Source organism: Callionymus lyra, chromosome 3 (assembly GCF_982586985.1).
Source record: "Callionymus lyra chromosome 3, fCalLyr1.hap1.1, whole genome shotgun sequence".
Lineage (NCBI taxonomy): Eukaryota > Metazoa > Chordata > Actinopteri > Syngnathiformes > Callionymidae > Callionymus > Callionymus lyra.
The window spans coordinates 23,358,795-23,371,925 of NC_141820.1; the positions used below are offsets into that span (position 1 = coordinate 23,358,795).

General features: G+C 39.3%; 1 protein-coding gene across 2 annotated transcripts in view; it reads right to left on the reverse strand.

Annotated features, from left to right (window-relative positions):
- The window catches only part of pvrl2l (PVR cell adhesion molecule related 2 like), a 279,887-nt gene extending 272,428 nt beyond the window's left edge, over positions 1-7,459 (reverse strand). Inside the window, exon 1 of one of the 2 annotated variants that reach the window (XM_087787137.1) lies at positions 7,218-7,458. In XM_087787137.1, the coding sequence (XP_087643263.1) occupies positions 7,218-7,281 (64 nt within the window). In that variant the 5' untranslated portion in view covers positions 7,282-7,458. Of the gene's footprint in view, positions 1-7,217 lie in introns of both variants that reach the window. The other variant, XM_087787136.1, reaches the window with a different exon arrangement.
- Between the last annotated feature and the right edge of the window lie 5,672 nt (positions 7,460-13,131).

A 13,131-nucleotide genomic window follows, 5' to 3' on the forward strand; every position in this document is an offset into this window, starting at 1 on the left:
GTGACCTCACCTGATGAGTGAACAACCACAGAGATAAATGTGTTGTGTGTGTTTAACAAACTTTTAACACAGCGCTCCTTACAACCAAGATTGGATACCAAAGCACAGATGTATCCGTCTGTCTGTTCAGTTCAATAGGGGCTGAAGAGGTACCAAACAATTCAGGTTTCTTTACACGCAAACAGTGGTTTCACTGAAGCGTGTGCGTCCGATTAAATTCCAGACAAACAAACCCCCGCTGCTAAGCGCATTCATTGACATTTCAATTTGGGTGATGAAACCTCGACAGACTCGAAGCGACGTTGACAGACGCTTGACTCCCCAGATGCCCAGCTGACATTTAGTTTTTCCCGCCATCAGTCACAAAGGAGAAAGGGATCTTTACACTTAAAATCAGAAAGATTTCTTCATGGAAACAATGACGCTCTGGGTCGCTTGGAACCAGCGACGCCATTTATCGGTTGGAATTATAGTAATGTCGGATGATATTAATCGAATTCAGGTGAATTTAGGCCTTAAAACCTGTAGAAAATACTACTGAATAATTTACCTACTTTTTCCACAAGGTTTTTCTCCACTGATCCCAGTTACAGCAGAACAGGCATGTTTTAAAATCTTGAAGCAGCAAGAAAACTATTTCTATATTCCGCGTTGCAGCGATTAGATCCCAGTGTGCATGTTGCGGGTCATGCGCTGAAGGGCATGATCCATCCCTCATGGGCTTTGGTACATTAGCATCTTAGCAACACTCTCAGCTTCACAGGGAGAAGTGAATTAGTGGCTCACTTTAAGACCTGCAATTTCTCACTTTTTAGCCGCTTTTTAACGGTGGATAATCTGATCAAATGTGATCATAATAGGGTCAGTTTCGTCTCCTAAAATGCTACAAAACCCTTTATTTTCATCCACTCCTCCTGGAATATCTTAACACTTGTGTTGTCTCAGGGTCAAGGTGACCCGGGAGGCCCGAAAAAAAAAAATATACTTTGTGGTATCCCTTGTGTCGTCTCTGGGGTCAATGTGAACGACCTCCCTGGCTTACAGAAATAGATGCGTAGTGCTGGAGGTCATTTATCTTGAGAAGCAACACAAGGGATACCACAAACTCATTTGTTGTCGAGCCTACGGGTCACCTTGACTCACAGACAGGGATGTAAGAATGTTTACAATGTTCATCCTTCAGGAGGATGCCTATTATTACGATTTGCTGAGTGGACAGTAAACCCCTTTCAATGTTTTTCTTAATGGTTTCAATGTTAGGATTTTAGTAGCCTTTTGAAATTTTGTCACAAATTATTATACGTTCTTTAATTTTAAGCTTTTAGCATTTCCTTCTTAGCATTTAGCCCTTGTTGTTTCTTGTCTAAAACAAGTAAGGAAGTGACTTTCTCATCAGCTTTTTAGGCAATGGAGTATATAGGAAAGATATTTCCTCCACTGCCCTTTTCTTAGACAATCTTTCCCACTCCTGAACAATCAAGTTCACAAGCTACATTTTAAAGCGTCAATCTTATATATAGACAAATATAATCACTTGGATTCTTAAGTTGTTATTTAAATGTAAGTTTGTATTCATACTGTTGTGAGGTTGTTGAAGATTTTCAACTCACTGTAATGTAGTTCTCACCCGTGAGTCAAACGGATAATTACACGGTCATGGATGGATATATTTGTTAATATATTCAATACTCAGGATTCATTTCATTAAATTGCATCAAGAAGTCACGACGACGGCTTGTTAGCCTCTCGTTCAAAATGCTGGTTAAAGGTTTTCGCCATTCGATCCGTGATTATATAATTACATAGAAATGATGTCAAATGATACAAACAGATAGCACGGGGCCAAGGAAGTGGCAAATAGAGAAAAGATTCAACTAACAAACAGAAAGATGAGTCATTAGTAGAAGCTCTTATAATCAGGCGGCAGACGCTCCGGAGGGTGATAATCATCAGCTGCCTGCTCCGCGGCTGATAAGCTAATCAGTCGCCTCGCTGTGGAGGAGACTCATCACCGTTGACATTTGGGCTCCGGGCTGGACCTGAAGAGTTGAGCCTCTGGGAGGCGCCGGCTCCTGAAGTGATTTAATTACCGGCAGCAAAATGGCGACGTAAAAAAAAAAAAATCAAAAAAAAAAATCAATTGTCTGTGCCAATTATTTTTTTCGGAGTCAGAAATTAACTTCTGCGTTTGAAAATAAGCAAATGGTTACGATGCTAACTAAGACCAGTTTTTTTTTCCTGATAATGATTTTACTTCCTGGTTTCATGCCAAGATCAACACGACAAATGGGACACCAGAGGCAGTGTTTCTCCACAGACTTGTTTCCCCATGTTGAGCTAAAAAGCTGCCGTTAATGAAAACCCAATTATCGAATATAAATCTCCCTTAAAACCCATTTAATTTTCTCCAAAAATGGACAAATCCCTTGTGCCCCAGTGGATTATAAGGTGAATTAGTCCGTTTCGCCTAGACCAAAAAACATGGTAGAACTTCCTAAGGATATACAGTGTGAAGCCGCAAGACTTTTGTTCTGGTTCACCATCAGGTCTCTCTTGCATAAGAGATTGTAATCTCAATGAGACTAACCTACCCTGGATAAGTTAAGGATAAATAAACAAACATCAGGTGGTACCAATGCACCTGTACAATAAATTATCAGTTGGATATATGGCTAAAATAGATACTATCTACTAACTTTAGATACGAGTCACCGCAACAACTAAGCTTGGCTGAGAGTGTTACGTCGGTCCCGGTCATCGCCCAGTACCGAGGGGGGGCCTCATGCCGGTGGGGATGATTCTGGTCTCTGCTTTCATCTTTAACCTCAGACCGGGTCCAGGATCTTCCTCTGAAGGATTTGGACCAACTGAACTAACATAAACAAGTGGTCTAGTCTGGAATACCCCACACCAATGGCAGGCCCTGATGACTGGTCCTGTGCGTCACAGACTATGTGCAGACCGACCAGTGGTCTTTCCACCTGGGTGGTGAGTGAGATTAAATCCGGTACTAAAGTGCATCGGTATACCAAAAGATTCAAGCTCGATGCTTAACACTTTCTACTAGATATCCTACAGGACCAGCTTATTATTATAAGACCTGACAGAGGTGAGAGGTCAACTTTATTATATGACTAAACGAGTAAGACAAGATAAAAAGCTAAAGGTTTTAAGAATGTTCAAGTCAGGGTTTTCGTTCTGCGGAAGTGTATCTTAAAGATAATGCAGCAAAGTCTGCATCTGAAGATTTCCTGTCCTCGTAAAACTCGCCCTGCTTTTGTGTTTGATCAATGACACAAGTCTCTGAATGAAGTCAATAGACACGGCGACGCTTCTGCCTGATCCATGACTCGCCCACTTCTTTTTCCTTCGACAATTGAGGGGAAAGAACTGACAGTTGATGTTTGTAATTCACAGGTGAAAACAACAAGATGACAGATTTCTACTGCGGAAGACGGATCAGGGATCCTGCACTGATCCCAGGGCGAATGTTCTAGTGAATAAATTCAACTTGTTTTTATCTTGCGGCAAAAAAAAAGCTTTAAGAAAGAATTCTACTTTATGTCGGTGGTTTTCAGTACTAAGTTTTTAAATATTTAAAAGTGAATACTTTTGCTTATTTGGTTCTGATTCTTCTAAAAAAACATACTTTCATTGTGTGGTTTTCAGTACCAAGTTTTTAAATATTTAAAAGTGAATACTTTTGCTTATTTGGTTCTGATTCTTCTAAAAAAACATACTTTCATTGTGTGGTTTTCAGTACCAAGTTTTTAAACACTTAAAAGGGAATACTTTTGCTTATTTGGTTGGGATTCTTGTTAAAGAATACTTTAATTGTGTGTTTTTCCGTACCAATTTTTTCAACATTTAAAAGTGAATATTTTTGCTGATTTGGTTGTGATTCTTGTTAAAGAATATGTTAAGTGTAGCAACATTTCCATTTTGACAGCTCAATTGACTTCAAAGTGTATTTAAAAGAGCAATAACTCGGCTCTGATCCTCGAGTTTTTTCAACGCTTAATGTCTGGAATCAAACTGTTTCTTGATTGACAATCTCAAGAACTGCCTCTGGCTTGAAAGGATTTTACAATGCAATAATATTCTCGAACTAAGTTTCTCAGTCGGTTCAATAACCTTGGAGATTGTTTGAGGGTTTTCACAACAGCTGGCACAGCTGCCACACTTTTCTGTAAATCTCCAGCCAACATAAAGTTTGATTACTTTTTTATATGACTTCTCTTGAGGTCATAACTTTGAATTCGCACAGAATACGACTTGTAATTGCGTCGGCTGACAGAGAGGTAAAGTCAGAGCAGCCTGATTTACCGACAACCGTTTCATCTCGTGGCATAATGAGGGAATTTGATTCATAACAGGGAAATGTCAACAGCTCTGTCGGAATTTGATTTCTCACCCGTCGTCTGAGTGTTACTTTGGGAAAAACACGGCAGATGTCTTTTTTTTAAAGAGAAATGTTTTTAAGTCAAATGAGGAGAGTGTGAATAATTTGATCTGAAGAGCTTGAAGCCGAAGAGTCGAGATGAACCGCGGAGGAGCCCAAACTTAATCACTCGAGATTTTGAGAAGCAAGCGAAACCTTTATTAATTGAGCAGCAGACGACTGGAAACATGAGCATCAACGGTAGTCATCATGAAACCATGTTGTCGTTTTTAAGAGCTCTGTGAGCGGCAATAAGTGCCATCTAGTGGCCAATAAATAGAGAGAAACTTTATCAAGAAACCTCATCAGCCGTTTCATGATACATCATCAACAAATTAATACAAAACATGCTGTAGCCTCAGTTCCATTAAAGCCACTTTTAACATTTTTACTTAAAAAAAACCAACTTCCTTTAACACTGAGTAGCTTGTGTGTTTCAAATTGAGATTGCTGTTCCAGCCCCAGGCATGATGGACTGTATTCCATATCAAACCAGCTTTTTTGTAATGAAACTGAACGTTAACTAAAACAAGTGTCACATCTGCTGCATTATGGGATATTTGGCAGACCATATGTAATTCAATCATAGGCTGGATTTGGCCTGCAAGCCATGTATTTTATGTGCATTGCTCAATGCTTGATGATTAAAAAAAATTAAACTACTAATGAACTTTTACAAACTACAACCAGCCATAACAACCATTTGTTTGAGGTAAAACAAAAAAAAGATACGTTACTATAAGATACTTATACACTTGGTGTACTTGCATAGAAATGTAGCCTTTAGCTGATGAGGTATTCAAGAAAAGTATTTCGCAACCAATTATTTCTTCATGGCAGCAAGATTATCATACTGGAAGCGGTTTCCATGACATCAGAATCGTGGTCAGAAACCAAGCCTTGTTTGGTGCGAAAAGTAATACTTACATTAATGTTGAATGAATCACAATGAGATCTCCTAAAGAAACCATACAGAGCTTTATGATTGTTTGTCTTACTTACTTAATGTTTAATGCAAAGTGTTCAACGATGGCTAACATTAACCTGCAGCTCATTCAGCCGAGTCATGGACTATCAGTGTAAATAAAATAAAACAACTGTTGTAGTGTTATCACTGGAACAAGATGGTAAAGCATTTAACAGACTACTTTGTTTTGAAAAAGAGTCTTCTCAACTATTGTTGATGTTTTGACTTTACAACAGTTTCAGTTTTAAATGTTTTCATCTAAACTGCAAGATGAGGAAATAGTTTCCATGTATGAGTCAGCATTCCAATCTAACTACCGTAGTACTGCAGTGTTGAAGAATTAGCTTATTAATAGGTGGGGAAGATGTTCCTGGATCAATATGAAATAAATCTTCCATCACTGTATGGACCATTTTGCATCACAATAACAATGAGTTTATTGACATTTCATTGAATAACTTGAAAACTATCCAACACCATACAGAAACTGCTTACTTTTCTCTCCCTTTATACTGTGTAAATTCATTCAGTCATTTTCTACCGCTTTATCCCTTATCAGTGTCCCGGGGAGAATAGAGCTTATCCTAGTTGCATTAGGCGAGAGGCAGGGGACACCCTGGACAGGATGCCAGTCTGTCGCAGGACAAACAACCAAATGGTGATGAAAGCGATAAAAGAGAAGTTATGCAATTTACATTTTTACCTCCTGTAAACAATCGTCATACCGCCCACCATTGTGTTCTTCAAAACTTTCAAAGCTAGCTTGCATTTTGAATTAGAAAACATTCCATTAAACCAAGCTTCAGAGCTAACTTTTCTTTTTTTCGAGTTTTGTCACATCACCATCTGTACACTTGAAATAAATGGACAATGTTTTACCAGCACTTTAAATAAAACACTGAAAAGTGTTTGCGTCAGAGCAATCGAAAGCACACTGTATGTAAGTAAGTATTTTTTATTTGTATAGCGCTTTTCCAGACCAGGGTCACAAAGCGCTTAAACAATCAAAACAATATTCAATAAAATATATACTTTAAAGGTCAAGATAAAACTGATAACACAACAGGAGTTCCAGAAAAATCAAGAAAAATCCTGAACAAATAGAAATGTCTCAAGATGTTTCTTGTGATGGGGAATTATTTAAAAAACAATATACAGTAGCAAGTGTTCCAGAACATCTCCTGCCACACCTGCCACCATTGCGAGCAGCGACGGGTGGCGCATGATCAAGATAAACACAGCAAAAGTACACAAATAATGTGAAACATCAGTGTATTTCTTATAATTCAAAAAGTGTCTGGTATCATAATGTAATTTTATCGTTTAAAAAAAAAAAGAAAATCTTGCAGAAATACGTAGGTAAAAAAAAATGCCTTCACATGTTTCTCGACCAGAGATCATTCATTTTAAAACTATTTATTTAGAACTTAAAACATCCACACACAGCTCGGAATGACACAGCAAAAGGTCCAACAGAACAACCACCTGAGGAGTATAAAGTCCTTTTTTTTCGCCCTGTTGCTCCCGCCCTGCCCTGCTCTCTTGCCCCGCCAGGTAAACACTGACTCCAGGTCAGCACCGGAGGCTCAGCGGGGATTAGACGGCGGTCACCTGCCGCCAGGAGACGCTCGGAGTTAAGACGCGGAAGCTCGGGGAAAAAAAAGAAACCGAATAAAAGAGATAAAGTCCCGGCTAGGAAATATTCTCTAAAGTTTCCCAGCGAAGGAGAGAAGGAGGGAGGGACCGTCAGCTGCTCGAGGGGGTCTCTCTCCCGCGGAACCTCCACCGACACAGCGGGACTTCGCTTACCTTGAACCGAGAGCAGGAATCCCGCCACCAACATCCAGCAGGAGCCTCTTCCCGGCGGAGCCATTCTTCCGCCAAAATATCCACACGCCGGGGCTCCTCGTAAAAGGTAATTCCTTTTTTTTTTTTGTCGAGCAACTTCAGCCCCGATAAACTTGCGAATCCCCCCTTTATTTTTGTTCCCGAGCAGAAGAGGAGAGACGCCGCTCCTCAGTGCAGGTGAAGCCCGGCAGCTGGACACCGAGAGCTGGGGGAGGAAGTGCGAGAGTGTGGAGCAGCGAGGAGCGCGAGAGGATATCAGTGATGTCAGCAGAGCGTCACCAAGAGGACTGACTGCGCCGAACACACACTCACTGGAACACACACACTTTTTTGGGGGGGCGTGGGGGGGCGATACACGTTGAATAAAATAACGTTTTTGGAAAAAATGGAAATTGGTGTTATGGTGTTGGTGTGATGTTATGAAGAGAGGTTAAAAAAAAGAAGTAAAGCCAGGATATATTCGAACTGAAGGAGCAATAAAATACTTAATACTTTACCAAAGTAAGTAAGTCATTTTTATTTGTATAGCGCTTTTCCAGACCAGGGTCACAAAGCGCTTAAACAATCAAAACAATAAAGTATATATTTTAAAGGTCAAGATAATACTGATAACACAACAGGAGTTCCAGAAAATCAAGGAAAAGCCTGAACAAATCGTCTTAAGATGTTTCTTAAAGGAGTCAGTAGATCCATCAAGTGCAAAGAGAGAGAGGAAGATCGTTCCAAAGCTTAGGAGCAACAGCCTGGAAGGATTTCTCTCCTGACCTGCTCCACTAGAAGAACTCACATTTCTCCGATCTTTAAAACTCTTCACTGGCTTCCAGTTTCTTTAAGGATCAACTTTAAAGTTCTGGTTCTTACTTTCAGATCTATTCATGGTCAGGCTCCTCCTTACATCACTGATCTGATCCAGCCTTACACCCCAGCTCGGGCTCTGAGGTCTGTGGATCAGAATCTACTGATGGTTCCACGCACATGGTTCAGGAGTTATTGTGATATTGTTTCGGTAAAGTGATGTCTGAGGGTACAAAAACATAACATATTGATATTTTTGATGGCGGGACATTGAACTATTCAAACTAGAAAAACATGCAGACCTCCGCTTGTTTCAGGGGACGACCGGGTCACCTTGACTCGGACACCTTACAAGGGTTAATATAAAAAAATAAAACAAATTGAACTAAATTATATATTAAAAAAACCATATCAATATAGGTGTATTAGTTTTCCCTTTTAACAGCTCGTTTACACCATTATTCATAAGTTTCACTCAGTACTGAAGCCCTACATTCACTTAACCCTTGTGTTGCCTCTGGGTCAGGGTGACCCGGATGCCCGAAAACAAATATTTTGGAGGTGTGGTCGTTCACCTTGACCCAGAGGCAACACAAGGGATACCTGAAACACATTTCCTTTCAGGCCTTCGGGTCACCTTGACCCTGAAATAACACAATTCACTCACTCACATGTTTCAAATGTTGACGTATTCGTCTCCAAGATGCTGTAAGTCCCTCGTCATAATTATGTTTTGAAGTAATTACTTTATAGTTTTCACCCATATCAATTCTCGGCAAACAAGAGGTTATGATGGCTTCACTCTTCTCCAGCCAGCTGTAATAGCACCCCTCTTTGTTTATACAACGAGTCCCTCGGAGTTGGAGACTTTTGGGATTGATGACACGCGGTGACAAACCTTGACTCTTGACCAATCACAGCTGAGTTGATGTGGTTGGGGTCAACAAAAAGTAATCTCCAGAAAAACGCTGTTAATGTGTTCATTGATTAGGATTTATTTACATACTTCACAAATGATTTGTGAGAATGGACTACATCTGTCAAACTCCCCAAAGAGGTCTAGCAGTCCAACGGACATTAGAAAACGGTTTTAAAGACCCCTTTTTCTTTTCTATAAAAAAACCCAAAATGTAACATTCGTCTGAATTACTTTCTACATTTTAAATACAAAACTGTATCATCAGGACTTAAATTGTCCTCCTAGCACAGACTCACAACACGAAGACACAATTTGTCTGACTTTTCAGGTCAACAAATCAACATTAACTGTGTGACTTCATTCTTCCTGTCAATCATTAAACTGCTTAGAAATAAACATGCTTATTAATCCATTACAATGCGAGCCAAACATCTTGATTATTGTTTAAAAAACAACTAATGCTACACCTCTGATGAAAGAGGAAATGTGAAGTTATCAGTATCTGTCTCATTATCAGGTGAAATAACAACCACTACTATCAAGATAAATAACCAGAATCCAAACATGAAGGGTTAATTCTGAGGAGGAAACCACTCTCATGTAGCACATATAGAAATAGAAACATTACAAAACAGCCTGTGTGTGATAATGTAAATGGAAAAATGGGGGAAAAAATACATTTAAGTCTGGTCAGAATCTGGTGAGCCAAAACCACAATCTCCGCTTTCCAAAAAAAGTTCTCTCATGAGTCTGGAATTCCAGAGGTTTCTCCTTCGCACACTAAACATCAGACTATTTCACTGTCGGCCAAACACGCCGGTCATTAACTTCATAACAGAGCTCTGCTGAACATCCTGCAGAGATTGAAAGCTTCTCATGATGCTTCTGCTGACAGACTGACCGGCAGTGACCAGCAGTGACCAGCAGTCCACCTCAGTTATCAGCTCATTAGCAGCTGCAGACTGGATCACCTCCTCCACCAGGACTCCACCAGGACATTAATCACGTGAGGACAGGGGGGGACCTTCTGTCCTCTGGAGAACATCTCTGTTTGCAGTGAGATCCCGCTGCTCGGTCCTGTGTTAAGACATGAACCAGACACAGCCTGCCACCTCTAGGTCGATACGCGCAACTGCATCTTAGACTCTTGCTTTGTTTACAGATATTTGAGCAGCATTCATCCTACATAAATATTTTATAACATGTTAAATATGGGTCACATTGCTTCACCAAGGATTCAGATGTATGTTCCTATTTCATTGTAAGACTGTTATTGAATCCATAGCTCTACGCCGAGTCCCTGGAGGAGGAGCTCCCTGTCATATAGCTTGACGTCCTCAAAAGAGGACGAGTTCTCACTGATGTTTTTCTTTCAGCCATGAATCAAAGTCCATGACTATTTATGCGAGAACTATTTATGGCTGAGTTATTTTTTCACAATAAGGACAACTCCCCCTGGTGAGTCCCATAATATGATTTTTCCATTGACAGCCAAACAGTGGGATCACTAGAAGCGGGGGTTTCATCGTTCTGGCGTCACTTCAAGAAGATATCAAACTTCTCCGCTCAAAGCAAAATTGCACAGAAGGTTCAAATGGGGGGGACGTGTTCGGAATCGATCCTGCTGGTTCACGATGAAGCTGTACACTTGTGTGTTTGACCCTTCTCAAGCAAGACAACTCAACCTAGACAACTGAAAGCTACACTTCTTGAACCTTAAACATATATCAGAGAAGCAGATGCTCTGCTGTGAGTCACTGGTGGATGAGATTGTCACTTATAGCTCCCTTTTCCTGTTAATTAAGCTAAAAATAAAACTGTGAATGGAAATGTCTGGATTTAAAAAAGCTCTCACATACCAATCCTTTTTTTTTTAAATTGTATTAACAACAAAATGGTTTGAGCCTCCATTTTCTGCAGTAAAATCTCACATATTTCTTAGGGTGAGTTAAGAGTCTGAGAGAATGGAAAAAAGTTCCAAATACTGCTTTCATTTTGGGGAGAAAAAACTGCGTAGAAGCCCATGTTCTGTGGTTGTAAATGTTGATTTTTATTATTATAACTATAAAAATAAATATATAAATATAAATAATCTAAAATAAATATTATTATTATTATTAAATTTTAATTATCCAAAATGCACTCACAATTATCTCTGTTTATAGTTTAATCTTTTATCTGTCAGTAGCAGAGTGTGACTCAGCGATCAATAAAGAACATAGTTATACCTTTGACTGTATAACATATGGATTTAGTATCTTGGACGTATTTACTGAGCCACGGTTTTAAAAGAAAATCTGAGGCTCCGTAGTTCAGCCAGACTCCTTTCAATGGGATTTCAATTTAAAAACCTGGATCCTTAGAACATTGGACTAAAGGTAGTGTATGTTACAGCTGAGATTCTCTCAAAATTGCTGCTGTCGGCTTTTTTGGGCAGCAGAGGTGATATTTACTATTTTATTTAATCAACTTTTTAGTTGGACTGTTGCTCTACACAACTGTAAAAGTCTTTGATATGTCATTAACCATTGTCCCCAACCCCTGGGTCTGTAAGCCATTTGTTACCAGGCTCCACCGAAAAAATAACAATTTTTATTATTCATTATTTCTGTCTTAAATGTGTTTGGTTTTTTCACCAAAAGATACTATTTTTCTTTGGAGTAAAATAAGCTTGTTGCTCTTGACGTCAAGATGCTTATTGAAGTCAAGTTCATTTTTTTTTTTAATGAACCTATAAACTACTGAAAATAAGTGAAACACAAAGTCCATAAGATTCGTTTTTACTTTTTCCAAAAATTGTTGGGGGCCCCTGTTCTAAACCGTCTCTGGACTTACTCTTTACGATGGAATGTCAACCGCTTTTTTTGCAATTATCTAAATGTGCAGGTCTGGTACACTAACAAGAGTAAATTCTGATTTTAACAGTAGACTGGAAAAGCTGCAGAAACCTACAAAGAACCAGACTTGAGGTGCTGTGATAGGAAGAAAACCGAAAGACAAAGTAACACGTACACTTTCTGCTTCCTGTAATCTCTTGTGACCTCAAAAAGGATCCAAAAATACTAGAAATTCTCCACAGCAGAGGAAAAATGATTTCCCTAATTGGGGTCATTATTGCCGAGGGTTAATCTGCGCTCATGCTTGCTGCTTTTATTAATGACACGCTCATGCTAATCTCACAGCACAAACACAGATATTTGCTTCACCGTCTTCAAAGGACTGGCTTCCTTAAATGTTTGCGAGCGTCACATTTTTGGCAGATAATTTATTTTGGCAGTAAAATAGCAAAAAAAAAAAAGGTCACATTAATGCAATTGAGTGTGAATTTGCGCGACATAAAAAATGAGTAAGCACTGGCTGCCGGCCTGCGGTGCTCCATCCCGATAAAGCCACTGAATGACTTTCTCTGCTCTAATGATGTTGTGAACAATCTCATCATCGCTTCTAAGTGATGGCGCGTATTCACGATATTCTTCCAGGACAGTTGGAAGGATGAAGGATGGGTTTGTTGGACGACCAGAAAGTAATCATATATTCATAGTAAGCTACGAAGTTAACATCATTGGAAAACAAAAGAACCACGAAATTGCTTTACCAAAATAAATTGTACATACTGCAGTCTTCAAAATGTAAAACCCCAAAAGGTGCATTATTAACCATTGTATTATTTCAGGGTCAAGGTGACACAGAAGGCAGAAAACAAATGTGTTTGGGGGTATCCCTTGTGTTGTCTCTGGTTCACAGTGAGTATACAGGGGTGGAGGTCGTTCATCTTGACCCAAAGACAACATAACGGGATCAAACACATTTGTTTTAGGGCGACCGGGTCACCTTGACCCAGAGACCTTACAAGGGTTACTATGGATTTTTTTTTTTTAAACTAAATTATAAAAAAAATATCAATATATGTGTATTAGCTTGGCTCAAGTCGAACCACACATTTGACGTTTTCCCTTTTAAACTGTTACATGTAAGTAAGTAAGTAAGTAATTTGTATTTATATAGCGCTTTTCCAGACCAGGATCACAAAGCGCTTAAACAATCAAAACAATACTCAATAAAATATAAACTTTAAAGGTCTAGATAATACTGAGGGCGAACGTTACCCTTAAGAGATTTGAATACCTAATGTATATTAGTTTTTTTTAAATGAGTTAAATA